This window comes from Myripristis murdjan, chromosome 16 (assembly GCF_902150065.1).
Source record: "Myripristis murdjan chromosome 16, fMyrMur1.1, whole genome shotgun sequence".
Taxonomy (NCBI): domain Eukaryota; kingdom Metazoa; phylum Chordata; class Actinopteri; order Holocentriformes; family Holocentridae; genus Myripristis; species Myripristis murdjan.
In genome coordinates, this window is record NC_043995.1 from 20,450,804 (window position 1) to 20,477,500 (window position 26,697).

The 26,697-nt window shown below is 43.3% G+C and overlaps 3 protein-coding genes across 6 annotated transcripts in view; 2 read left to right on the plus strand and 1 right to left on the minus strand.

Moving 5' to 3' along the window:
* The first annotated feature begins 16 nt into the window (after window positions 1-16).
* ttyh1 (tweety family member 1) lies at window positions 17-20,941 on the plus strand. 4 transcript variants are annotated; one of them, XM_030072250.1, is made up of 16 exons: window positions 17-147; window positions 780-932; window positions 4,623-4,787; window positions 6,437-6,666; window positions 8,243-8,354; window positions 9,025-9,362; window positions 10,488-10,583; window positions 10,713-10,785; window positions 12,632-12,707; window positions 12,905-12,960; window positions 13,732-13,824; window positions 13,944-14,036; window positions 14,157-14,296; window positions 15,731-15,898; window positions 17,531-17,609; window positions 19,828-20,941. In XM_030072250.1, the coding sequence occupies exons 3-16, from the start codon at window positions 4,653-4,655 to the stop codon at window positions 19,909-19,911; spliced, it is 1,773 nt and encodes a 590-aa protein (XP_029928110.1). In that variant the 5' UTR covers window positions 17-147; window positions 780-932; window positions 4,623-4,652; the 3' UTR covers window positions 19,912-20,941. The 4 variants fall into 4 exon arrangements, with proteins under 4 accessions (XP_029928110.1, XP_029928111.1, XP_029928114.1 ...); XM_030072254.1 differs by lacking the exon at window positions 17-147 and having other exon boundaries at window positions 173-932; window positions 15,731-15,791; XM_030072251.1 differs by lacking the exons at window positions 17-147; window positions 17,531-17,609; window positions 19,828-20,941 and adding an exon at window positions 16,936-17,524 and having other exon boundaries at window positions 172-932.
* A 56-nt stretch (window positions 20,942-20,997) lies between these two features.
* Window positions 20,998-25,163, minus strand: josd2 (Josephin domain containing 2). The gene is made up of 5 exons (XM_030072255.1): window positions 24,738-25,163; window positions 24,477-24,605; window positions 23,783-23,908; window positions 22,372-22,566; window positions 20,998-22,042 (listed from the first exon to the last, which is right to left on the minus strand). Exons 2-5 carry the CDS (start codon window positions 24,596-24,598, stop codon window positions 21,931-21,933), a joined length of 555 nt encoding a protein of 184 aa, XP_029928115.1. The 5' UTR covers window positions 24,599-24,605; window positions 24,738-25,163; the 3' UTR covers window positions 20,998-21,930.
* Window positions 25,164-26,412: 1,249 nt separating this feature from the next.
* ube2s (ubiquitin-conjugating enzyme E2S) overlaps window positions 26,413-26,697 on the plus strand; it is a 7,925-nt gene continuing 7,640 nt past the window's right edge. The window contains exon 1 of the mRNA XM_030072882.1: window positions 26,413-26,614. Within this exon, the coding sequence (XP_029928742.1) occupies window positions 26,612-26,614 (3 nt within the window). The 5' untranslated portion in view covers window positions 26,413-26,611. The remainder of the gene's footprint in view (window positions 26,615-26,697) is intronic.

A 26,697-nucleotide genomic window follows, 5' to 3' on the forward strand; every position in this document is an offset into this window, starting at 1 on the left:
CACCACAACCACACATATCCATCTATGTGTGCTTATATACCTCTCTTACTAATTTCATGTGCACCTCTGCCTCATGCTGGCTCTCTGCACATCGCAGCCAAACACTGCCAATCTTAGGCTGGAGCTCACTCTTTTGCCTCCCAACATGTGAGTGGATTTTTTTTTTCAATTTTCATTTTTGTTTCACTATTCTTTAGCACAATTGACTGGCAATTATGCCTTTTTAATCTTTGTCTCAGTAATCTGGTTAGGATTCGGTCTGATAGTCTGGGACAGATTGGTCAGGCTGATGGGGGTGTGTGTGCATGTTGGTGGGGTCGTCATTTGGAGTGTCTCTGGTATCTCCCTATGAAGTGAGTGAGGGAATAGACCCGTTAATCCCAGTTAACGGATTAATTATCTTTGGGCAATATCATGTCGCTGCCTTGTTGTGAAGTCGCCTGGGCGTTCAGCTACGAGGGGCTACAATGCAACGATAAAAGAGTCCCTTAGGGGTGTCTCCTCAATCTTAATCCTTCTCTCTCTCTCTCTCTCTCTCTCTCTCTCTCTCTCTCTCACTCACTCTCTCTCTCTCTCTCCCTCTCTCTCTCTCTCTCTCTCACTCACATGTTCTCACAGAGAGCTCTTCTCTCATCCATCAACACTAGCACCTCTCTACTGTGACCAGACAACCGTACAATTATTGGCTATTTAATATTTAAAAATCCACAAGTATTATTGGCTTATTTTTTTCCCTCTCATTTTTCCCCATTTTGACATATTTTTGGCATGTCTCCAAGACAATTTTTCAGGATGATTTTTTTTCAAGAGCATCAAGCGGTGACGGCTGGCAGTATACCTCTTTGAGTGGGTAAATATTTCACGGAACCCGGAGGAAGAGAAGGAGAAGAGACAGAAGGAGAGAGAGAAAAATCCCCGCACAACAGTCAGAGGTAACACACTGATCTCTTTCCTGTCAGTCCTTGATTATGGCTTAATTGTCTTTATGGTCACAAAGATGAATGATCAATCAAGTGAAACAGATTCATCATGCACATTTAAGCCGTTACAGTGTATTGCCCATTCGGATCCATGCTTATCTTTTGAAATACCATGCTTAACGGATGTTCATGAAATATTCTCTTTGAGTTTTTAGGATAAGACGATAGTTTGGTGGTGCTTGGTGATGGTTGGAATGCATTTACTAGTTTTCCACCCAATTAAAACAGAAAATAGACACCAGCTTAATTGACCTAGGAGATGTTTCATTTGGATGTAGATGGATGTTACATTATGTAAACGTCTCTTAACTATATGCATAATCTGCAAGGTGATTTAATATGCAGTTATGTATAGATTTGCCAATTAGGTCAGTAGTGTGGAAGCATTTTGTTACCATCAACTTGTCATGTTGGACTCTTGCACACATCAAAGCACCGATTTGCATTGACTTGCTGACTATGAGCTGCACTCACCTCCGGAAGGGTGCACTCACTTTGAGGGTGGATTGTTGGAAATGCATGTTAATTCTGCAAATGAATGCAAACTTGAAATATCATTTTGAATTTTACTCGACATTTGAAAACAAAATCCCTTTTCCCCCCTCTATTGCATTCTACTGATCCTATGGATTTATAAAGCAGGTGCTTATACACTAGACCTGATGCACTTACACATACACGGTTAATTAATGTCTCATAGCTGCTGTGGTGTGACACAGGGCTACAGGGCTGTCTCATAAATTGTAGTCATTAAGGGTGTTGTTAAGTGGTTTTAGATAATTATTTAATCTTTACTGTGAAACATAGCAGATTTTATGAGAGACAAATTGGAAATGCATATAATTTCAGCAGCAGAAGGGCAACATTATTAACATCTTCCTATTCATAGAATTGTATAGTCACAGCAGAGCATAAATAAAGATAAAAATGAATCAGATTTCTCTGTGCCAGAGAGGATTTCTAACCCAGCTGAAGGAGATGTTTCTCGTCTTCAGCCTTTTTCACATTAGATGTCTTACAAAATGGCCTCGTTCTGTACATACAGACATTATGGAGTCTCACACCCTGCAATTGATTTCATTCCCAAGGCTGTCTGAGCTTAGTGCAGACAGAACAATGAGGGAGAGTCCTCCAATCCACAATTATTATTCTGCTTTGTTTCTCCCTCTCTGAGGCCACGGCTGGGTGAGAAGCGGTGGTTACTTCTCCATCTCTCTCATTGTCTCTCAAGCTCTCTTCTCCCTCCATCGACTGAGCTCAAAATCACATTTATTTGCCTTCAGTTATGCAATAGTAACTGGCATGATAACAAGCTGGCAGGAAACATCACATCAACTTGAGGCTTCCTCTCAGCGACAACTGCTGAGTAACTGCTGCTCCAAGACTGCAGCCCCCCAACTCTCACCCTCAACCCCATTAGGTTGCCTCAATAACTTTCTGGGCTGCAGTGGAGTCCCACTTCAATTTTGACATGACTTGTATTGATCTGTTTTATTTGGCATTTTTCCTCCCTCAGGTGCACAGCTTAATTGAATTAATTTTGTTCCCTTCATCTGCCTGGGCTTTCATCATGGGAAAATGAGGGTAGATGTAACTCAAGGCCTTTATTTTGTCATATTTAACTAATTGATCATGTTTGAATACAATATGGGTTACTAATATTGGGCTAGAATGTGTCAGCTATTATTTTACTCACAATGAAAAAGTGATGATTATTATAACATTATCATCATCAATTTAAAAAAAAAAACTTTTTCATTTTGCTCTATGTCATTGGTGACAGTGTTCACAAGATCAGTTCTGCTTTGATTCTCTGATTATCATCACTCAAACTCAAAAAGTATACACTCTTTCCACAGTCTGGTAGACGTGCATCGTAGTCTTGCTTAAATCAAGTTCTATAATACATTTAATTTAATAACTTCTTCTCTTTTTCTGAATTAAAGATAAGTGATCTTAAGAGAGTGCATAAAATGCTGTTTGCCTTGACATATGTGACAGTGATATGTGAATAAAACGACTATGGACTACAGCACACATTGTGTTGACACTGTTGGTGTGTGCTTGATGGATGCATGGTTCACAGCGTGTGAACCATTATGTTCACCACAATTTTAATAAGGGAAATGGAGTGTTGGCATTGATTTGATTTGTGACAGTTGGGCTGCTGGAACCATTAAGGTGAACAGGCTTATTGTAATGGGCTTAGAACAGCCCTGTGTGGCCTGTGGGCGAACTGTTAACTCGTCCTGGGCCATAACCGGCCCAAATCTGAATGGGAAATCGCTTGGCACCGACTGTAACAGTCTGCTGAATCAAAACTTTTATTTTGCACATTATAATATGCAGTTAAATGCAGTTTGCTGCCAGTGTTGGTGTTGTGAATTAATGGCGATTGTAGTAATGACTGTAGGACTCTGTGTTGATTGAATGCTGTATTGAATAAATAACAGCTGCATTCAAAGACAGTAAAATCCAAGACAGGCCTTTGGTGCAGAATCTGTCAGACGTTATTGAACACTGTCAGACTGTCGGTGTCTTCAGCATTGAACTGTTCTGTATAACCCCATCTCTCTAAGCCTCGTTCCAGTTGCTGTGAATGGTCCTCTGTGTGTTCTCCTTTCTTAAGCTGTCTTGAAACACTCATATCTTAAACAGTAAAGCTCTGATATTCTCTTAATCTACACAGCCAGTGTCACAGGCCAACAATGCTCCCTCTCCCCCTCTGTCTCCCCTCTGCTCTCTCATTGTAATGAGGATTCCAGTGTGTGTTTGGGCTAACCGGATTTGCCCTTTGTGTTTACCCTACTTTCTCCCCCTTGGCTGGCTTCAGTAAGAGATGCTGAGCACTAAGCAGTGTTTGATGATGGAGTGGAGCTGCGACGGCGACCGAATACATCCTTTCTTGTATCTCCTCCTGTTACCTTATCTATAAGATGTTTTTGTCCTGTGTATACTCTGCTGGGAAGAATGCTTGTTCAAAGCCCCCACATAGCCCTTATATAATCCATGCAGCTCCTATAGCTACCATGGGTTAAGAGAGAGGTTTGTGATCAATATCCAAGTTTGTCATAGAGTGTAATGTAAACTTTCTGTGTGGCAATCTATTGCAGACTGATGCAGCACAAATCTCCTCACATCTTTAGGACAGGGACAGGTAAAGAGGATGTTAATTAATTGTGAGTGAAAAGATGGCTTTAATCGCTGCTTTATGTGATATTTATTTGAGCCTCTGGGCTTCTTGTTGGCTGATGTTGCCTCAGGCACAGATCCAAGATCAATGAAGCCCAAATGCTTACCTTAACTATTACAGGTAAATCACTACACTGGAGAACAGCTGCCTTCAGTGAGGTGTGTGCACCGATTTACACTTCTTAGAGTTCATTTCAAGTAAGCATGGCTGACATTTCGACCTTTACTTTGCTCAGGTGGTCACTGGTCATAAATTGTCCCCGCTGTGCTCAGATGGAGGTGGGGCACAGTGGCTTGGAGGTTGTGGTGGCAGCAGGGACTACTCTGTCCTCTCAGCTCTGCCATGGGCTGAGGAAGACCTTCACTGTTTCTTCCCTCTTTCCTTTACTCTTTCCTCACTTTACATCCTGCTGGCTGCTTGCTCTGACTCCTCTCTCCTCCCTCCCGCAGGGTGGAGGAGGGGACTATTGGCAATAGAGAATGGCTGCCATGACAACGGTGCCCAGCTACACCCCTTCACTGTGGGTGAGAGTCTGTCACGCCCTCCCCCGGCTGGACCTCACCATGCAGATGAGGGACAATATCTTCGTCCCTGACAGCTGGGAGTACCAGCAGGTAAGAGACACATGTCATAATAACCAGTCATTCAACTCTGTGAAACCACATGTTGTACCTGAGCATTCACTGTCCCCACATTATGAAACAATTACAGTCCAGTGGCTTCATTTGGGGTAATAACAGTACAGGAACATCATAATAATCATTCTATAATTTATTAGGTGATTGTGAGTCATTGGCAGTTTGCTCCATACTGAATTGCACCACAAGTCCCTGAATGCTAACAGTGATGAACAGTGTTATGATTGCACTGGTAGTCCTTGTAAAAGACTCATTCATGCTAGTTTATTGACCTAATTATTAGCAAGGAGCTGCGACTAGGCTCCTCCAAGGATCCTTGCTATGCCTCTGTGCTCATCTCTAATGTTGCATCACCTGTCTGTAATGCCGTCTTCTTGGTTAAGATACTTTGAACTGTATTTTGTCGTGACATTACACCATGTCTTCTGGGTCATGCACATTAGAGATATTTTATGCAAACTGGCTTTTCTGAATGCATCAAATTCCGCAGAATGCCACATCGGTGTCTGCATGGTACAGAATAATGCAGTTTTTGTTGCAAAATGCTCAGTTTCATCCTTCTCTTCCAACAAGCTCATACAAATGCTCCAGCTACCCATGTCTCATAGTGCGTGTTTGTGACTTTTCTATGGCGCAGAGACGGGGATGCAAATTATCCTCCAGAAGAGAAAGACAAAAGAGATTGAAAGTGCTCCGAGAGAGAATGAGAGAGGGAATGAGTAATGCGAGGAGGTTGCCGAACAGAAGACTGGGCAGAGAGGAAGAAAGAGAGGGAGAGGGAGAGGGAGAGAGAGAGAGAAGGGAAAGCAAATGGGAGTGAGAGAAACAGACAGTGGCAGTGAATGTATTTAAGTAGGTCACAGATTATTAATAGAGATTCAGTGGCGTGGATAGAAAGAAAGAGAGAGAAGGGGGAGGGGGGAAGAGAGAGGGAGAGAGTGGGGGAAAGAGCGGGCGAGGGAGAACGTGGGGAAAGAGGGATGGGTGGGGTGGAGCGGTGAGGAGGGGCTGTAGAAAACAGGAGGTGAGAGAGAGAGAGACGGACCGAGACAGAGAGAGAGAGAGAGAAGGTGGAGGAATGGGGAGTGACAGACGGCCAGATGGATAAGGGATAATACTGTAGATGTGTGTTGTTGCAAAATGCATTTCAGTAATGTTGACTTTATGACATGGACCCTGATCAAATGCAGGTCTGATATGGCTTAGTGACATTAATATTCACTATGCGGCATCTAGTGCATAGACAGCACAGTGATTCAGGGGTTAAAGCCACAGAAATGATAAATATAGATGATCAACAGTTTGAGGATTATTCTATTAATATTGTGTTAAAATGCAGCACTAACCTGTACCTTTTTCAGCTTAATGTATTTATATGTGCGACTAGTGGGTGCACGCGGTGTATGTGTGATTTTTGGTGCAAAATTTATGTTCTCACACATTTCTAATCATCTCCTGCCGCTAATGGGGGTGGGACCATATGACAAGCTATGGAATTTAACAGGATTAGTTTGTATTTTACCCTGCTCTTCCCCACTTGTAAAAATGGAATTAAAGTGCTGTTTTTTTTTTTTCACATTCACTGACTCATTCACTGATTCCTCCCTCTCCTCCCATTTTCCCAGACCTTGCTGGTTTTGTCCAGTTTATCCGCCATCGCTCTTGTTATCTCCCTCCTCGTGGTCCTCTCCTTCCTCATACACTACTGCTGCTGTCACCGCGGTGACCGGAGCGAGGGATCAGAGGAAGAGGAGGAGGACGAAGATGGCAGCACAGGTCATGGATACGGCGGGAGGAAGGGGCGGGGCATCTGCTGTGTCACATGGGTGGCGGTGGCGGCTGTTACACTGTGCTGGTGAGAAAGCGGATTCAGGCGTCATTATGAACTGCAGCGTCGCTACATTTTATGGCAGCATCAGTAGTCGTTAGGTGGATCAGCGGCAAGGATGATTCACAAGCTGTCACCCTCCATCATCATGTGCCTTTTAGTGTTTCACATAACCACCAACGGCATGGGGGGAGGCCCTATGGAAATGTGACTTACACGCAATGACTGCTAATGGTCATGTTTTGTTAGTGTTTACTGACCACAGGACCATGACAGCACTGTGTGTATTTATTTTTCAATGGTTTCCCCATTAATGTGTGTGCTGATGATCTGAGCACACCCACCTAGAGCAGTCATACATTTACTCAACCCCTAGATCTGGTGACCGTGCAGTCATCAAATTAGTGCATTGTCCCCAATGTACATTATACAGGAGTGCTACTGTACCTGACATCTGTCCACAACACTCATATCAAAGCAGAGCCAAAGCACAGGTTGCTAAGGGGAAGGTCAGCTGCCCATCAGACCTTTTTAACTCTAAGGTTATAGGTCAAATTGTGTGGTGTAGAGGCACACTAGTGCAATTTAACATTTCATCACTGCTTGTTATACTCCAGTCTATTCCTGGCATTGGCTTTTGGCTGTTTGTACACCGCCGGCTGACAACATACTGCTTTATTATGGAACTTAAAACGCTTGCGATCCATTTTTAGCTGTCACAGTGTCATCATATACTGGCTTTAGGTTGATGTGGCTCATGTCTCCCCCCTATGGCTTGAAGTGTATTCACCTCCTTCACTGATGCTTTGTGTATGACCTTTCTGTCCTGAGATGGATGAAAGAATAATGCTGCAGTTTACCTCTTGGAAATATTTAATTAGACACCACTTCCCCCTGATAGGGCTGTGTTTGCTTGGTCATAAGGACTAAGACTGTATGTGTCATTTGAAATGCAGCTACATCAGACAGTGTTTGGCAGCTTGCAATGCAAAGCACAAGCTTGCATGCATACACACATACACACACACACACGCACACACACACACACACACACACACACACACACACACACACACACACACAGACGCAGACGCACCAATACACATACCTCCTTTTCCCCCTGCTTTCTAATCTGGGTCACATACTTTGTGGGGGATTGGGTCATACCATTCCTCTTGGGTTTGAGGGGATTTGATGAACATCTGGCCCAAGGCTTAATCTGAATATGTGAATAACAGAAAGATGTGTAAATATGTCGCTATGTTTAACATTTCTCATATTTTGCCCACTGAAGCCTAACACTCGAGTGCTAAGACGTCGTTTTTTTTTTTTTTTTTTCATCGTCTGCTTATTCCTTCCCCTGCGCTTGAGTGTTGGTACGCTCATCTGGAGCACACATTTCACATCCACGCCAGCTCTATCTTGTTGTGTCAAATTCATTTAAAAAGTACATACACACTGAATTAAACATTACTTTTATGCCTCTCCTGTCTCTTCATCTCTCAGTCTATCTCTCTCTCTCACACATACTGACACACACACATCCTCCCACCCTGTTTTCATGTTCGTCTCTCTCTCTCTCTCTCTCTCTCTCTTTTTGCAGTGTTGCCATAGGCATTGGTTTCTATGGCAACAGTGAGGCTAATGATGGGATGTATCAGTTGACCTCGTCTCTTCTCACAGCCAATTATACGCTAGCTTCCATCGATCTGCTGGTGAGTGCTGCTCTCTGCAAGTAAAATGTCAGGCACATGCAGAATATCTAGCCCGCATGATGTCGTGTGTGTGTGTGTGTGTGTGTGTGAGAGAGAGAGAAAAAAAGAAAGACAGAGACAAAGAGAGTGTGTGTCCATGTGCAAATGATTACATGTGGTTTACTGAGGGAGAGTGAGTGGGATATAAACTTCTGTCAAGTGTAATATTGATCTCCCTGTGGACTAGTGTGGTCACGCAGCGGTTTATGTGTCACACCGCTGAATGTCCTCATTTCACTGCTGTCTTTGGAAGATGAGTAATTGAGAAATTATAGAAACATATAGGTATGTGAATACCTAGAAAAGACAGGTTAATGGATCTGAAAATGAAGATCTCATTTTGCTATGTGCTGTCTAACCTCTTCCTCTTCAAGTCCTTACTGGAAAGAAACAGACAACTCAACACACAGATGTTTGACAGCATAATATAAACTAGGAATTTGAACCCATACATTCCTGATTATTAGCTATGTGCATTAGCAGACTAAGGCGCCACGATGCCCAGCATCCTCAGCTCTCCATCTCCATTACACAACCACTCTCAGCCAACATGATTTCATCAGTGCCATCATCTCTATTTTGTGGTTTCTGTCCCACTTAACTCTTCCTGCCCCCTTCCTTCCTACCCCAGATTTCAGACACTATTACTGGGCTACAGCTGTCTATCTCTGGCCCGCTGACCACAATGGAGGAGCTCTTTACAGGCAGCAAGCCCTTCCTTGTGTCAACGCGGAACTGCCGGAGGTTATCTGAGAACGTGGTCAACCTCCTCTCCTCTATCTCCCTGGCTCGATCCAGCGCTGACATAGGGCTGGGAAATGATAGCAGTAGCAGTGGGGCACCCATTGCAGCCCTCACCCCAGTGCCCCCCTCTGTGGCTCCTACACTGGTGCCTACCAGCGGGATCATGCCCAGCCCCTTCTCACCTGGCTGGGCCGCCAACACTCTGATGGTCAATGAAGATTACAGGTGAGGCTGGAGCGGCCGTCTGGCTGTGAGACTTTACCGTCAGAACAGGAACATGGGGAACCTAGATTCAGATACGCTGTGGCTGGGATGAATTAAAGCCTTCCAGTTAAAAAGAGATGGGCAAGAAGACTTGAATAGCACTCCTACATCAGCAATGTTATTAGAGTCTGAATAATCTTTATTTTGCTTCTCAGCAGTTTTATTGTTAGAGGGCAGCAGAAACCCAGCTGTTATAAATGGGTTTATTACTGGAGGGCTACATGGAGAAATCTGCATGGGAAGACTGACAAACCCTGGCTCCTTTCTTAACCCTTCCTTTGCAACAACCTCTTCACCCCCAGTTGCCTCTGCAAAACTGCTCATAAGAAAGAACAGTGGACGACTGTGGTCACACTGGCTAGCACCTATTGTAGATGTGCATGTGTGTGTGTTCAGTCAGCCCTCTCTGGATAAAAAGTAAAGAAAAAAAAACATCTTATAATGTTCCTGTAGAAGCGTCATGACTTAGTTAATTATCTAGATGTAACTGTACCAGAATTTTGGTAGTTGAAACCAATGTCAGTAAAATTTTCGATACCTAATTTGATACCATTGTTAAACAGCAACCCCATTCACACAACTCTATTTAAAACACTTTGTATTAACATTAACAAGTAAATAGTTTTTCAAGTATGTTTTTCAAGTATTTAAACATGTATGCAACATTAGAATATAATCACTGAGTTAAAAGTGCATCATTGCCCTATAGCCTTCAAGTAGAAAACAAAGCAGCCCAACAAAACACTAATTTCAGTTTAGAGGAGCTGTGCGAAATGTTCTGCTGTAACAACAAATATAATGGTATGATGATGTGCTCTCAGTCTGTTGGCAGGACACCAACTTCAGGTGTTTCAGTATTTAAGCATATAGACAGAGGCTGCATCAGAGTTACTCAGTGACATATCAAGTTGTATCAACGCTATTGATACTACAAACACTGGTATTGGTGTTGCTTTCAAAATTTTGATATCAACTTGGTACCCATGCATTGCTTTTAGTGACATCCCAATTTTATGATAGTGTTTAAGGTATAATGACAATTGTTGTGTGCATAGGTAACATGGTATCTGTATGTGCGGGTTTTAGGTGGCTGTCGTACGTCTTGTTGCTGCTGCTGGACCTCATAGTGTGTCTGTTCATCCTGCTGGGACTGGCCAAACAAGCCCGCTGGCTCCTCATCCTGTGAGTACATGCACACACACACACCAGCGCTGTTATACTTTTAGAAATAGACCAAACAACACTGGGTTGAGCATCAGGGTGTCTTCTTGGCTGAAGTGTGTGTGTGTGTGTGTGCTGTTCCCCCCCCAGGATGACGGTGCTGGCCTGGCTGGCCCTGTTCCTGAGCTGGGGCTCCTTGGGCTTGGAGACTGCCACTGTAGTGGTGAGTAGGTCCAATACAGCGGCTATAGAGACAGAAAGGAGAGCAGGAGGGGAGAGCGGAGGGATGCAGGGTTGGGTGGCTGGTGGGGGGTGTAGATGAGAGTGAATGGGACTATCATGGGAGGGATTGGCTGGCTACTGCTGAGGGAAGAGAGCTTCAGGGGGTTTACCCTCGATGGCAGGCCAAAGGGATGTCAGGAATCCCTTGCTGAGAACACCAACTCCAGAACAGAGCATTCTGTGTGTGTGTGTGTGTGTGTGTGTGTGTGTGTGTGTGTGTGTGTGTGTGTGTGTGTGGGTGTGGGTGTGTGTGTGTGAGTGTATGTGTGTGTGTGTTTCTGTGCCCATTGTGCTTAACTGTGAAAAGACCTGCCTCCTAGGGAACACTGCAGTCATGGCAGAGGACCAAAAAGGCAGGAAAATGGGGCAGAGATTAAAGATTCAATGTGCGTGTGCATGAGTGCATTTGTGAGCAAAGTGTGTTTGTGCATTAAAGTGCATGTTTGCATGTAAGTGTGTTTGCCAGTGTGTGGGTGTTTGGCTTTGAGAAGTAAAGATGGAAGATGAACAGAAGTGCTTTCAACAAGAGTGAGTTAGGGAGACGGAGATGGAGAGAGAGCATCTAAGGCTCACTTTAATAGAGAGAGATAGAGGGAAAGTGAGTGAGGGGGAGAGAGAAAGAGAGAGCAGATAAACCATCAGCTTGCCCGGTGCAAGGCTTGAAGCTGTTGCTGCACTTCTGCGCCTGTAAGAGCTTTAGAGATGGACACAGAAAAAAGGGAGGACGGTAAGTATAGGAGGTGGTGACAATGTAACCCCGATAAAAATAAAATTCAATAACATGCTGACGTATGAAAGCTGGACAATGTTCTGCTGCAAGTCCAGCTGAGCTTTTAACACTAAAACACCACAACACCACTAGTGTACCACGTCCCAGTGCCCAGCCCCCTTTGGAGCAGCAGTGACATTTGTCGGAAACAAAGAGCACAGAGAACTTTTTCATGTGGCTAACAGAGGACTGTCCATTTTCAGTTTGGCCTGTGAAATTTGGCTGGGAACAGGCGCTGGAGGGGTTGTGCTGTCTGAAGGGGAGACTGTTTTGGCTGGGGTTTGGGGGTGTGTGTAATAGGGATGTGGAGGGGGTAAGGGTGGCTGTTTTTCTGCGCTACTGCCCGGTTAAAGTGTCTCAGTGTCATGTGGAGCTGGTGGGAGATGTCCCAGTGCCTGTGGGTCCACACAGAGCAGCTCTGTCCCTGGCCACTGACAGGGAAACAATGGGCCAGCTGTGGGCCTGCCTGCTGTCTGCTGTCCCCCGTTGTCCCTGTTCCCTGTCCATTCGCAGGACCTCTGTGTGGCTATCACTCCCTCTTCTGGTGGGGCAATCTCCTGCTGAGCGAGCTTGCGTGTACTCTGTTTATACTGTGCACAATCTCCAAGTATACCTATGAGAAGTAAGTCAGAAGGCAACGCAAAGAGATGAGAGATGGCATATGGTGGAGAGATAGGGGGGATGGGAGTGGGAGAAGAGAGAGATGTGGTGATGGAAAGGCAGCAGGGTGTTAGAGCACACAACACAGCAGGTCTACCCAGGGCAGCATGTGAATCAGCCAGCAACAGATCAATATCAGCTGCTTTATTGCGAGCTGCAGTCAGATATCTGAGGAGGTAAGTATGTTAGTCGGTCAGTGTGTCGCCACTAACTTCTCCCTTGTGATCACTTTCCTCCTGCCTTCCCCCTTTTGCCTCCTGCTTCTTTGTCCCTCTATCTTCTTTTTCTCCCCCCCCCCCCCCCCCCCCCCCCCCATCCAACCTTACCACTCTCCCACTCACTCTTCCTGCACTGCCAGGCTCTCAGTGACTTCTGCTCAGATCCAAACACGTTCGTCCTCAACTCCACTCACTTCAACTCTGGGACCAGCTCAGGTACAGATCCCTAACCCGAGCAACAATGTCTGAAAATGCTAGTAGCTGTTGTTTGCTGTTTACTTCCATGTGGGTCATTTACTCCCAACTCTGGCTGACTCAGCAGAACCCAATGTAATGACAAAGATAAATGTTCCCACACCTTTTTCTATTGTGCATTGATCTGTTTGTGCACTGGTGTTTTGTTGACCATTCAGATGTGTTGGATTATTACCTGACCTGCAGCAGGCGTATGAACAGTCCATTCCAGCAGGTAATATGACCTCCATCAGTCATATCTTGTTTGCATTACACATTGCCTCGCAGCCATTTATTTGGCACTCTTATCCAGGCGCATTCAAAACGAGTGAGCAAGTAGCATCCTCTGTGTTACTCACACTTTAACAGGATTTACAGCTGCTATGTGTACAGTCTGCAGTGGCTCTCTTGGGCATCAGACTCATAACTTTCCAGCTACATGACGGTTGCTTCAGCCATCGTGTTGCCATATGTTAATTAATGACGTGTTTAAAGGAATCCTTCAAAATTTGGGGGCAAAATACCCTTTTTCTGACTTACCCAAACAGAAACAAGATGTTTGATACCATTTTCACATCTGTACATCCAGTGGTTTGGTTCCTATGGGTGGCATTTTGTGTCTCTGTCTCTGTCTAAGTGAAAAAATAAACCTTACAGCAACCCCAAAACTGTCTTATTTTCATAATGTATCATGTGTACATGTCTTGGAACTAGAGGCAATTTAGGAGTCAGATGGTGGAACTATAACTGCTGAAAAAACATTTATCCTTCTGTTAATCTGGATGTATAGAAGTGAAAACGGTATCAAACATCTTGTCTCAGTTTGTGTAAGTTGGAAAGCGGGTATTTTGCCTAAAACGTTGGAGTGTTACTTTAAATGAAGAACAAAACAGAAACAGGCTTTGTTAAGAATTAAACAAATTGACGATATGTTATTAATAGGCATACTGTAGCAATAATCTGAAATATGTCTAAAATTTCAATCTTGCCGACATGTTGGTTTCAGCTGCTGACCCAGTCACAGAGGGCTCTGTCCAACATTCACACACACCTCTCCAGCCTGGATCGAAATGCTCTCCCACAGTTTCCCAAAGCTGAGGTAAGTTATAATGTGTAACGGTGCTGCAGGGCACAAAATGGCTTGCACATGCAGTGTGTCGTTCCAATCATTTTTTTTTTTTCACATGCAGTATATATATATATTTTTTGTCACTGTAGAAGTCACTCAGGGAGGTTCAGCAGATACTCAACTCCACAGAGGGAAACTTTCATCAGCTGGTGGCACTACTGAACTGCCGAGGTCTGAATAAGGTAACCCCACACTCAGTGTTACTCTACATTCATATATTGGACTAATAACCCTCATAGGATTGGTGCTAATAATCAATAATAATCTCTGCCTCTCTCTTGTTTTTTTTCCCTTTGTTTCAGGACTATATCGACTCCCTGAAAGGCCTGTGCTATGATGGGATGGAGGGATTGCTCTACCTCTCCCTTTACTCTTTCCTCTCGGCTCTGGCCTTCACTGCGATCCTCTGTTCTCTGCCTGGTGCCTGGAGGAGCTTCCCCAGGTGGGAGAAAAAGCTTGAGTGTGTGTGTGTGTGAGAGAGAGAGCGAGAGAAAGAGAGAGAGAGAGAGAGAGAGAGAGAGAGAGAGAGAGAGAGAGAGAGAGAGAGAGAATGTGCCCATCATTACAGTCTGCAGTGCATGTGATGGGAGCTGCACAATACCTCTGAAACAAGCCTCTGTTGTGTTTAGCGTCTGCATCTGAGTAAGAGACAGTTGTGTTAGAAATTTACCATTTAAAAGTAATTCCTGTTATTTTTGTGATCAGTTGTTTTATTATTATATAATATAAATACAGAATCAACAGGACATTTCCATTTTCATGTAAATCGGTGCCTTGTTGTTGACCTTTTACTTTCCTCCGCTGTACACTATACTACGTTTCTTGCCTTGGGCTTTGGAAAAATACCGAAAGTACAATCCAGTGAAGCAAGACTGAAGAAAATGAAGAACAATAAAATCATAAGAGGAGGCTGTTGGCAATAAACGCAAGGCACACAAACACATTCACACTCATACTCCTCTTCTGTCCCTCCACCGAAGTAGCAGCACTTTTGGAAGGAAAGGAACAGATTTAACGACAGCAGTGGAAAGTATTTCCGAGGACATTTTCCAGACGTCAGCTGGAGCACGAGGCTAGAATTTGTGTGCAAAATTATAATGAATGTTTCAGGGATCCAGATACCTTGATGACAGAATACCATCTGACCATACTGCCCACCAGTTAATGTGCACTATAAAGGGAGAAAATCTTGTTTCCACAAGATGCATGGAAAGCGGTAACCCTGTATGCTCTAAAATCTGTCTCTAAAGCTGTGATACCACTCTTTGTCCACGCCACTTTGCATCTCTGCCCACACTGATTTCATTTAACTTAATTCTTGTTCGTTTTGGAGAGGTTGAGGTCTTTGTTGGTAGAGCCACGAGTTATATAGGAGGGTGATTGTAGTTCCAGGATCCTGAAATGCACTCCTGAGCCTTCTTCAGGTGTTTTAGACCAAAGAGCTAGATTAGATGGTTTGTGAATGGTGCTGCTGATCTGATGGTCCTATATCTATAGCCCGATGTGCTCTGCAGTAGGCATTTCTGGATTAGTGCATCATTCTCTTAACATCCGAATTGGGCTTCTGCATGGATGCTTTCCCTGGATTATAGCACAAAAGTCGGTTACATCACATCCTGTGTTTTGGCAAATGTGTTTTTCTGAGCACGTCGGTATTCAGTCAACAATGAAGTGTGAAATATAACGGAATACAGTTCGTGCATGCCATATCAACTGTATGTCAAGCAAAGGTATGGTATGTATCTAATAACGCTGTGAAATGATAGTGAATGAAGGTGTGACGACTCCATGGTATGAGGAGAACACGGGATACACATGCCAGCCATCATTCCTCTGCTCACACATTTTTTTCCTTCTCTCTCATGGACGGTGACAGTGATTCAGAAGAGTACGAAGATTCGGACAGCGAGAGTGAGGACCCCTTCACCTCCCATCAGGCACGTAGACAGACGGCCACGGGGTCTCAGCGAGGGGCCATGCCCCCCTTCTATAATTACCCGGGGGCCAGCTGGACACCCCCCTTTTCTAGCGCGCCGCCCCTCCCGTGAGTAACACAGACACACAGACACACAGACAGACAGACAGAACGGCCCCAGATGTTACAGGAGGAGACACTGTTTTAGCATCAAGCCTGCATCTCTGTTTCTCAGGTTTGAGGATAATTATCTGACCCTGGATCTGTACCTAAGGGCAGCAACTATACAGATAACACCCCAGAGCAGGGATTTTACCTAGGTGCAGTGTACAGTATGTCAGTATGCAGAAGCAGCACACAGAGACACTGAGTGAGCATTTTTGCCTGTCATTGGACAAGCATGATCACACAGCAGACACATAGTTGTTAAACATTCAGCTTGAATACACATATTTACCCTCACAACACACATTTTATATTAGACCTGATGACAAAGAGCAGATTTTGCACACAGCTGCAGACCCATCCTTAGGAGTAAAGAGGTTAGGTAGCTGAAGCATAGTATAGCCAACTAGATTTACACACTTTTGTCCCTATATAGATGTAGGGATAGCCCAAAGCCACAGAGCTGTCAGGTTAAACACATGCAATGCAGACAGACACACAGACAGGTCAATATGGACTACAGTGTAGGCAGAGAAACAGACACAACTCCAGAGGTCTGTCTGTCTGTGTGTCTGTCTATTCGTCTGTCGAGTGTTTCAAGACAGACGATGTAGGCCGCTCGATCATTTCACAGATCTTGGTTGTGTCTCAAATGGCATCCTGTTTCCTACACAGCAGTAGACTACTGCTGTATGGGGGGAGGGTGTCATTGACGACGCTGCGCTCGTAAAAACTCCGGCGATGTGAGGCTCAGGTTGACATAGGTAACCCTCCCCCCCGCCCCATCATTCTCATCTATCATCCACACTGTGGCGTCCATAGTCTCATGTGATCAAATCTCTCAAATTATTTCGCTCTATCTGTCCTCTCTTTATTCTTTATCATGCCTTCTGCTTCCTTTTCATTGTTTCTCCCTCTTTCTCGCTTCACTTGGTTTTGCTTTTCGACTTTTCTTTGCCTCTCTCCCCTTTTTTCTCTCTCACTGAACTTTACAAGTTTAGTTAGTACTCTGAGAAATGCACTCTCTAGCTAGCCATATAGTCCAGAGGACTACATACTCTAACACCAGTTGATCATCCTGACTGCTCCCATATCTAATAATAACACAAGGATATTGAGTAAAGCTAATTGGCAAGGTCCAGAAATTAAACCAGCACTAAAAACTACAGTCCACTCCTCTTAAAAGGAATTGCTGTAAAAGCTTTTCTGTGGTTTAGTGTGCACATAACCAGATTAATTAGGGAAAAAAGCATTACAGCAACAATGGAACTGGTGAGCTGCAGTCCCACGTTATAAATGCATGTAAATGCAGATCACAATATAAATCCCTTAATGTATCAGTCGGGAGTGGACAGTGCTCAGAGCGACACTCGGTAATACTAATGCCACCAGTTACACTGAGCTCTGTATTTTTCCACACCATATTTCTAATCACTCTTCCTCCCGTTTTCTTCTTACCTCTCCTTGGCTCCCATCACCCTTCGGCCCCTTCCCTCTTGTCTTTCTCAACGTGTCTCACCCCTTTTTCCCTCTCTTGTTCATCCTTCATTCCTCCTCTCCCTCTTTCTGTCCTTGTCTCTTTCTATCTCTATACAGGACTCCAAACGTTTCCTCCAATGGCAACCCTGGCTATGAGAGCCTACCCTTGACTGACAGGCAGTCCCCACCCCCCTCTGTGAGTTCCTCTGTTCTTGTGACATCATCATAATCTGTGCCATTTATCATTTCTGTTGTACGCATTCACTTTGATCAATAGCAAATGAGCAAACGCGGGGATGAGCCTTAAACCTCGCAAGACCCTGTGGGCTGGCCTTTTTTCTCCTTTTTTTTTTTTTTTTGATGTCTCAGTGTTAACATGTTACTACAGTTATCATGTAACTCTTTGTACAGTCACCATGTGATGATCACTACCTGGCCATTAAAAAAAAAAAAAAAAAAAAGAATTTTAAGAGCTGCATCTCAATCTCAATGGATTAGGAAAGCAAAACATATTGGTTGGTAATATACAGTACAGGCCAAAAGTTTGGACACACCTTCTCATTCAATGCGTTTTCTTTATTTTCATGACTATTTACATTGTAGATTCTCAGTGAAGGCATCAAAACTATGAATGAACACATGTGGAGTTATGTACTTAACAAAAAAAGGTGAAATTACAGAAAACATGTTTTATATTCTAGTTTCTTCAAAATAGCCACCCTTTGCTCTGATTACTGCTTTGCACACTCTTGGCATTCTCTCGAGGAGCTTCAAGAGGTAGTCACCTGAAATGGTTTTCACTTCACAGGTGTGCCTTATCAGGGTTAATTAGTGGAATTTCTTGCTTTATCAATGGGGTTGGGACCATCAGTTGTGTTGTGCAGAAGTCAGGTTACTACACAGCCGACAGCCCTATTGGACAACTGTTAAAATTCATATTATGGCAAGAACCAATCAGCTAACTAAAGAAAAACGAGTGGCCATCATTATTTTAAGAAATGAAGGTCAGTCAGTCCGGAAAATTGCAAAAACTTTAAATGTGTCCCCAAGTGGAGTCACAAAAACCATCGAGCGCTACAACGAAACTGGCACACATGAGGACCGACCCAGGAAAGGAAGACCAAGAGTCACCTCTGCTTCTGAGGACAAGTTCATCCGAGTCACCAGCCTCAGAAATCGCAAGTTAACAGCAGCTCAGATCAGAGACCAGATAAATGCCACACAGAGTTCTAGCAGCAGACCCATCTCCAGAACAACTGTTAAGAGGAGACTGTGCCAATCAGGCCTTCATGGTCAAATAGCTGCTAGGAAACCACTGCTAAGGAGAAGCAACAAGCAGAAGAGATTTGTTTGGGCCAAGAAACACAAGGAATGGACATTAGACCAGTGGAAAACTGTGCTTTGGTCTGATGAGTCCAAATTTGAGATCTTTGGTTCCAACCGCCGTTTCTTTGTGAGACGCAGAAAAGGTGAACGGATGGATTCCACATGTCTGGTTCCCACTGTGAAGCATGGAGGAGGAGGTGTGATGGTGTGGGGGTGTTTTGCTGGTGACACTGTTGGGGATTTATTCAAAATTGAAGGCACACTGAACCAGCATGGCTACCACAGCATCCTGCAGTGACATGCCATCCCATCCGGTTTGCGTTTAGCTGGACGATCATTTATTTTTCAACAAGACAATGACCCCAAACACACCTCCAGGCTGTGTAAGGGCTATTTGACCAAGAAGGAGAGTGATGGAGTGCTGCGGCAGATGACCTGGCCTCCACAGTCACCGGACCTGAACCCAATCCAGATGGTTTGGGGTGAGCTGGACCGCAGAGTGAAGGCAAAGGGGCCAACAAGTGCTAAACACCTCTGGGAACTCCTTCAAGACTGTTGGAAAACCATTTCAGGTGACTACCTCTTGAAGCTCATCGAAAGAATGCCAAGAGTGTGCAAAGCAGTAATCAGAGCAAAGGGTGGCTATTTTGAAGAAACTAGAATATAAAACATGTTTTCAGTTATTTCACCTTTTTTTGTTAAGTACATAACTCCACATGTGTTCATTCATAGTTTTGATTCCTTCAGTTAGAATCTACAATGTAAATAGTCATGAAAATAAAGAAAACACATTGAATGAGAAGGTGTGTCCAAACTTTTGGCCTGTACTGTATAAGATTCAGACTCTCCACTGTGCCCTTTTCTCCAAGGTTTCTTTTATTTTAAACATCATAAATTCTGCATTATTCATGCATGAGTGATGGTCAGATAGTGAGCAGAACATATGCTGTTTGCTGTTCTTGGTGAGCTGGTCATCATGAAATGGGTGAATAATGGTATTCTCTTGTCTTCTCTTCTCTCAATTACACCTTGGGATCTTCATCAACATCACCTCTGTCGAATCGCATCATGTTTTCTGGAATATACAGTACTCTCCCAGCATGCTGACTGGTTACGGGGGAAGTCAATCACACCCCAACCCTGCCCATTCAAGGAACCTGTATTCACGTTGATTATTTTTTGTTAGAAAATGTATAGAAAAAAAATGTTTAATTTTCATATAAATGGACACTTTACTGAAATGAAAAGAACTAATCTAAATAAACTGAATGCTAGATGTGATTTAAAGGTCTGTAACGTCAGTACCATTGACTATTATGATGAAAAGCACTTAAAAGAAACAGTACTGAATGGACTGCTGAAATAACTCACAGCGAGCTCTAATGCTGGATAGGTTGTACGGTTATGCAAAGGTATGAACTACGTTCACTCACTCAAAAGGTATTCATCTCTGTTCCCTAGTCTGTCCAAAGTCTGTGTGAACTGTGAACAGTTGTGAAGCAACCAGAATGGTATTGACGTTACTACGTTGTAGTTTTATATTCTTAAATGTATCAGTACCACCAATTTATTTTTGAGTTTTTATATAAATATTGTTGTAGAAAAGCACTGGCACGTAGCGACAAGACACTTTTTTTTGGTGAATGGTTATGCAGTTCCCTCACTTGGTATAACTTTTTTTTTTTGGATTTTTTTTTTTTTTTTTTTTTTTACTTTTTATAGGTGGCAATTATGTATTTCCTTGTATTACCTTCTGGTATTATTCTGTATATTTCACTGTCTACAATATCTGAATAATCATGAACCTTTGCTCTTAAAAAAATACTTGAGGGCTATCAAGGCCCTGTTTTGAAGACTTAATGGAGAACTACAACTGCCTCTCAGTCTTGAGAGTGGAGAACTACAAATCCCATGCAATGACAGCAGGTACATAGCAATATGACTCTTGCTACTGGTGCTGCAGTAGCCCTACCGTAACTAGCAATAATAACTATGTATAGCATTGGGTTTCTGAGATCTCTACAAGATGTTCTGTGTATATATGGTATGGTATGTTGGAGATTTCATTGAATCCACCTTCCTTGCCAACTGACCTTGTTAACCCTTGAATTGAGTTTGTATGGTATTATCAATGCTCCTTTTGAATGGCATCCTTTTACACTCAAGAGTCTAATATAAATAAAAATAACTTCAATGATGTGATGCTCGGCTGGTCTTGCCTACATGTTAATAAACACACGACATGCTTTACTGGAGAATAGAGATTTAAAACAAGAGTGTTTAATATAAATAACCTTCATTATGTGTAAGTTAGTCACTAGTGTACACCAGAGACAGTGCTCCTGTTCACTTGGATATGCATAGATCAATGGCAAAGACAGATGGACAAAATTAAAACATACAAGGTATTAACGTTGAGTTAACGCCCCAGCAGCCAGTGCCTTCACAGTACCTTTGCGCCTGTAGGAACACGACAACCAGCTCAAACAAGTCTAACTCTGCAGTGCATAGAGGAGGAGCGACAAAGATGGGGAGACAGGCGGTGAATTCAGGCGCTTTTTGTCAAATTCCGAAATAACCAACTCATACATTGTGATTGAATTTCTGCGCTTGGATCATAAAAGTGAGTCCATCTTCCGTGGCAAAATACTATTGAACCATTCTCTCTTAATGTGTAGTCTGATGGTGTTAAAGCAAAGTAGGCCATTTATCATCACTACAGATGGTGTTTCATGCACAAAGAGGTTTTTCTAATTTTCCCGTTACAAAAAAGTGAAAGTTCAGTTGCATGTCACAAGTCAAGCATCATCAAACTAGCCCAAAAATAACACTTATGCTTGCAACTCTGTTAGCTTAGCTGCGCCTCCCCATTATTAAACAAATGTATCAAGAGCAGGGCAGACAATCCAGGTGCAAGCCACACGGGTTATATCAGAACCACGGCCTAACAGTTACCGCGGTAACCGTTACAACCAAAGCAGCTCTTCATGTCAGGAGTACCACCTCGTCTTTGCTTCTCTTTGGAATTTCCTCTGTGTGTTTCTGTGTTGATATTTTATGAATTTGTAGTGCATTCCCTGAAGAATTCTCTGTAAAGAGGTGTCTGTTTTAAAAAAATGCGAGTCTTTTTTTTTTTTTTCCCAGAGCGAGTTTTCCATGCTATGTAAAGGTTTGTCCTGTTCCAAGGTGTGTCACTTGCTGGAGCTGTCAGGGTTCAGCCACGAGCCGTCCTCCTCTACCTCCCGACGGACAACCAGCAGCATCTCTGCCACGTCCTGAGAAAGCTGTTCAGTGAGAAATGTACTGAGGGAGAGGGAGAGAGCAGGGATGGCAGATGAGGAAAGAGTGGGAGAGGCAAAAAAAAAAAGAAGACAGAGGACAGATTACTCGAGTGCGGCGTACTAACACAAACAAGACAATGAGGTAAGCCCCATGTGATCGCTCATATGGGATGACTCACTCAGTGAGACAGAGTTCAGGCGGGACCGTGCAGCACCACCAAAGCCTACTCTAACTCTCATTCAGAACTGTCCCACACACAGATTACATCTCTGTTCAAGAGCCACCTAGTAACACTTGTCTTGTATCAAAGAGGGAGGAAATACTCCAGCCGGCTTCCAGCCCGTTCTTACCGTAGTTCTGCTTCTCCGCCAATGCAGACGGGACTCTTCAGTTTGGAGTCCAGGTTGTAGTACTGCCCGTTGACTTGCCGCACTGCGAGCCAGTGCCGCCGTCTGAGGGGGAGCGACACGATCCCAAGCGACACGCGTGACGGAACATTAAGTATGAAGCCGTGCACCTTGGACATGCAAAGGTTCTGTACCGTTCTGTGTAAAAACAGAGGGAGTGGGTGTTAAACAAAGTTCCACCCTTGATACTATTTCATATATAATCAATCATCAAAACAATAATTACATTATCACAGTATATCGTCCATCAATATAAATATTAAAAATGTTCCAAAAAATGCCAATAAATTTAAAACAATTATATTCCAATAAAATGCCAAAAATCTAAGATGTAATCATATTCCATAATTAACACACAAATGGCCAATCACATGACAAGAATACTGCTCACAGGAACTGCATGCTGTATTATTAATTGTATTATTAAGAAGATGAGTATTACGATAAAGATTAGCTTTCTGGTTTCTTCAGACTTTAAAAGTAGCAATTAAATTTGACACTATAATTATTTGATGTATGTTGAGATAATTATCTGTGTAGACTGATGAGATGAATTTTACTGTGATACATTTTTTTTTGGCCCCGTCGCCCAGCCCTAGTTGAAGTCATAATTTTTCGGTGGAGTCACTCTCCATTACCCAGCCTCGACTACTTCTACTTCAGTTACACACTTCCTTTATTTCCCAAAGTGCAAAGTGCAGGCGTGCACCCAGCTGTCGTCGCGTGAGGATAAAGCCACAGTGGTAAGAGCAAGAGCGTGAGTTTCTCCAGTTAAGAGTCACACCACTTACTCAAAACACAACATGACGTGTAGCTGTGTTGCAATCTGATTTATTGATAGATCTGTGCAATACAAATGATATCACTGAGCAGTGAAATATTGTCAGTGGAGAAATTTCTATGTTTACCTCTTGAGCGCAAAGTCCAGGGAAAAGCCATTGCTCTTTTATTCTGAGGAATTGATACCAAAACCTGACATTCATTGATTATTTTTCACATAAAATAACTTTTTTTCCTTCTCAAATTCCATTGTAGGGGTGCTGTAAAAACCTCATTGTGGCATACTGTCGTTAACATTTAGCAAATGATCCACAGGAATAAGAAAAATACACCATCAAACAACAAAATGCATCCAGAAATTTGACACCAATAGTTGTTGTAGGATGCATTTTCTTTTCTTTTTTTTTTTTTTTTTAAAGCCAAAGGATGAACTCCAGACCGTATATTAGTGTCAAAACTGGAAGATTCTTCAATTACACATTCGTGTGGCCTTCGTGCTGTTTCCCATCACACAGGGCTCAGTGTGTGTGTGTGTGTGTGTGTGTGTGTGTGTGTGTGTGTGTGTCTCACTCACCTGCGTTTGTCCCACCACACTGCAGCCAGCTCTCTGCTCTGTAGTGCTGCCATGATGACGTTGACATCATAGTTTCCCGTACCCAACACTGAGCGATGAGGGTTCACCACACACTGAGGAGCCAGCCTGGGACAGAGAGAGAGAGAGAGATAGAGAGAGGCTCGGGCAGCCATGACAATAAGACCTAGTCCTGAGCGCCTCTGCCTCTAAACTAGGACTGCATGATATGGCCAAAATTTCATATCTTGATATTCATGCCAAATATCTCGATAGCGATATCCGATATGCCAGTGGGTTCACACTTATTTTACATTTTACGTGTTGCAACACTGAAAATTAACCATTATTTATTCATCACAGCAGACCTACCACTGTCTTAGGCTACCCCTATAACCCTCAATGTGATATTTGACATATTAATCCTGTGCATGTTCATATCTATATAACAATATGGTAAGGTCCCCAGTGTGTGCACCTAAGTTTTTCTGAAGCTATGGGGGTGCTCACTCCTCTGTCTTGTGATGTGGAGGACATCAGCTGCTATACACAACTTGTGGTGGTGATGCAAAGCACTTCAGGATGTTTGCTCAAGAGGTGACACACACACACACACACACACACACACACACACACACACACACACACACACACACACACACACACACACACAGGCACCTGGGAGACGTTCGCGTACCGTTTGCAGATTTCGTCGGCCGTCTCCTTGGTGAAGACCCGCTCCTGCAGCACGTTGTTCAGGGCATGAATCGCGCACAGCTCCAGTCTCTGCTTCTCATGAAACACCTCTCCTTCGCTCATACTAAAGCTTAAAACACAAAGACAGGGAGTTTAATGGAGAAATAATGAGCTACAGTTGGTTAGCAGGGAGGAAAAACAACTATACAACACACTCGCACCGCGCTCAGGCTGACTTAAAAGTGGCTAGCCGTTTCCTTACCGTGGTGGAAGCTAACTCTGTCCGACAGCCGAGCGACTCCAGCCGTGGTATCTCCAGCTCCAAAAACCGCTGCAAAGTGTAAAAATTAACCGATAGCAGGTAACTAAATGTACAAAGCATAGAGTTAAATCTGCTGACGATGCGATTCCGCGTTAGAGAGAGATGCTGGAGTCTGACAGCTAGATCCAGAAACCGGAAGCAGAGCCGTTGCTGTGGTGGTGGTGGTGGTTGTTGTTGTTGTTGTTGTTGTTATTGTGTAGCTGTCACGCCCATTCCACGGCCACACCGGAGCAATGTCATCAATGCTTCGTTTGAGTCCGTACTGGTTAAATTATAATCAGGAGGATTGGGGAGAAAAAAAAATATATTTCATAACGTATTTCATAACGCAGAGTGCATAAAAAAAACGTCAACAGGCGCTGGGAGGTCTCGAGATGTGGACGATTGTGTTGAAGCGCCCTCTAGTGCTGCGCTGGGTATTACAAACTAATAAAATAAAAATAAATGCAATACAATACAATACAATACAATTTGCTCAATTGTTTACCTCTATAAATAACAAATAATAATTACAAATCATATAATAATTAAGACACAGGCTTGAAAGTCCACTCAGCGTTCACCAACTAACTGGATCAAGCCAGGCCAAAATGGACAGAGCACACAGGGTAATGGACTAAACATATGGAAAGAAGCAGTAATAGATTATAATAGTGCTGTGAAAGGTTTGATGTTATTTAGTTTATGAGCTTCTGTGAGAGGGTTTACAATATGACAGAGGCTTTTACATTGGTATTTAGAGTAACAGCCGAGCTGTCTGAGGGACAGTTGGCTGAGAATTTTAAAAAAGGCATTTATGCTATTTGTCCATATGATCTTTACAGCTTATAATTAGATGGAGCATGTTCCTTGCTGCCATGTGCTGATGGACCACTAAGAGGTTTGACACTCCTGCTGCAGTGTTTATACACATTCTCACCTTCCATCTTTCTGCCCTCTCTCTGTGATAATGTTAATCAAATACACAGCTGGGCTCACACAATATTCAGAGAAAAAAAAAATCTCATAAAAATCTATAGAAGAGCACACAAGATGTCCATGATGCGTCCCATAAATTGAGAAATGCTGATTCTATAGTTACATTATATGCATTTCAAAGAATGGTTAAAGGTCACTAACATGCCATAAATTGTGGAGACACAGTCTGGGTAATGCAATCTGATTTGTGGCACAGAGCTGAGAATGGGTGATGTGTTTACTTTTCAGGAGTCTGGTTTGTTGCAGTAGTCAAAATAGCAGTAGTAGGTAAGGGTTCCCTGCAAAATGGGCAATCTTTACTGGGATACACAATAAACTATGTAATGTGAAAATGATTGCTATGGAAAGCTCACGAACATTGTTAAATTAGCCACACCACCACCATGTTGTTATGCGCTGTTTGCACATTCTTAAAGCATTTAATGAAACACAACCAGGCAGATGCAGAGCAGAAACATTCTAGTGAGCAAAACCTACATTTTGTACGGGGTGGGTGTGAGTTTTTCAAACGCACCAATCGCCGGGGAGCATCCGTGATGTTGTCGACTCTGTGTGGCTGACGGAACTGCCAGTCATCACGTACCGACGAATTCTGCATCATGATTGGCCACTTTCTCCCTACGTCTCATGTTACTAAGATGCCCATTGGTCCAGGAGAGTAGGTTAAACTGAGAATCGTATTTTTGTTCCTGTGTCAAAGAAAAGAAGAAAAGAGCAGTTGATAACCCTAGTTAAGTTTTCATCAAAGACACTTTGTAAAAGGTTATTGTAAAATTTTATACATATCTGACGCCGGATAGACACCCACACGACTAAGCTAAAACCCTTTCGAAGACATGGTAAGTCGAACAGATCGGCTTGCTGCTAATTGCAGTAGCGGCTAGCTTGATCTGATGTTAGCTGTCGCCAGACGTCGATCTTT

Bases quoted from the DNA above. Each gene is read 5' to 3' on its own strand.
- josd2 (XM_030072255.1), bottom strand. From the start codon at position 24,598: ATGAGCGAAGGAGAGGTGTTTCATGAGAAGCAGAGACTGGAGCTGTGC. The intron at 23,909-24,476 runs GTACGCGAACGT...TCTCTGTCCCAG, and splicing joins GCCGACGAAATCTGCAAACG to GCTGGCTCCTCAGTGTGTGG. The intron at 22,567-23,782 runs GTGAGTGAGACA...GTTTTTACACAG, and splicing joins GTGTGGTGGGACAAACGCAG to AACGGTACAGAACCTTTGCA.
- ttyh1 (XM_030072250.1), top strand. From the start codon at position 4,653: ATGGCTGCCATGACAACGGTGCCCAGCTACACCCCTTCACTGTGGGTG. The intron at 4,788-6,436 runs GTAAGAGACACA...CCATTTTCCCAG, and splicing joins ACAGCTGGGAGTACCAGCAG to ACCTTGCTGGTTTTGTCCAG. The intron at 12,708-12,904 runs GTACAGATCCCT...TTGACCATTCAG, and splicing joins CAACTCTGGGACCAGCTCAG to ATGTGTTGGATTATTACCTG.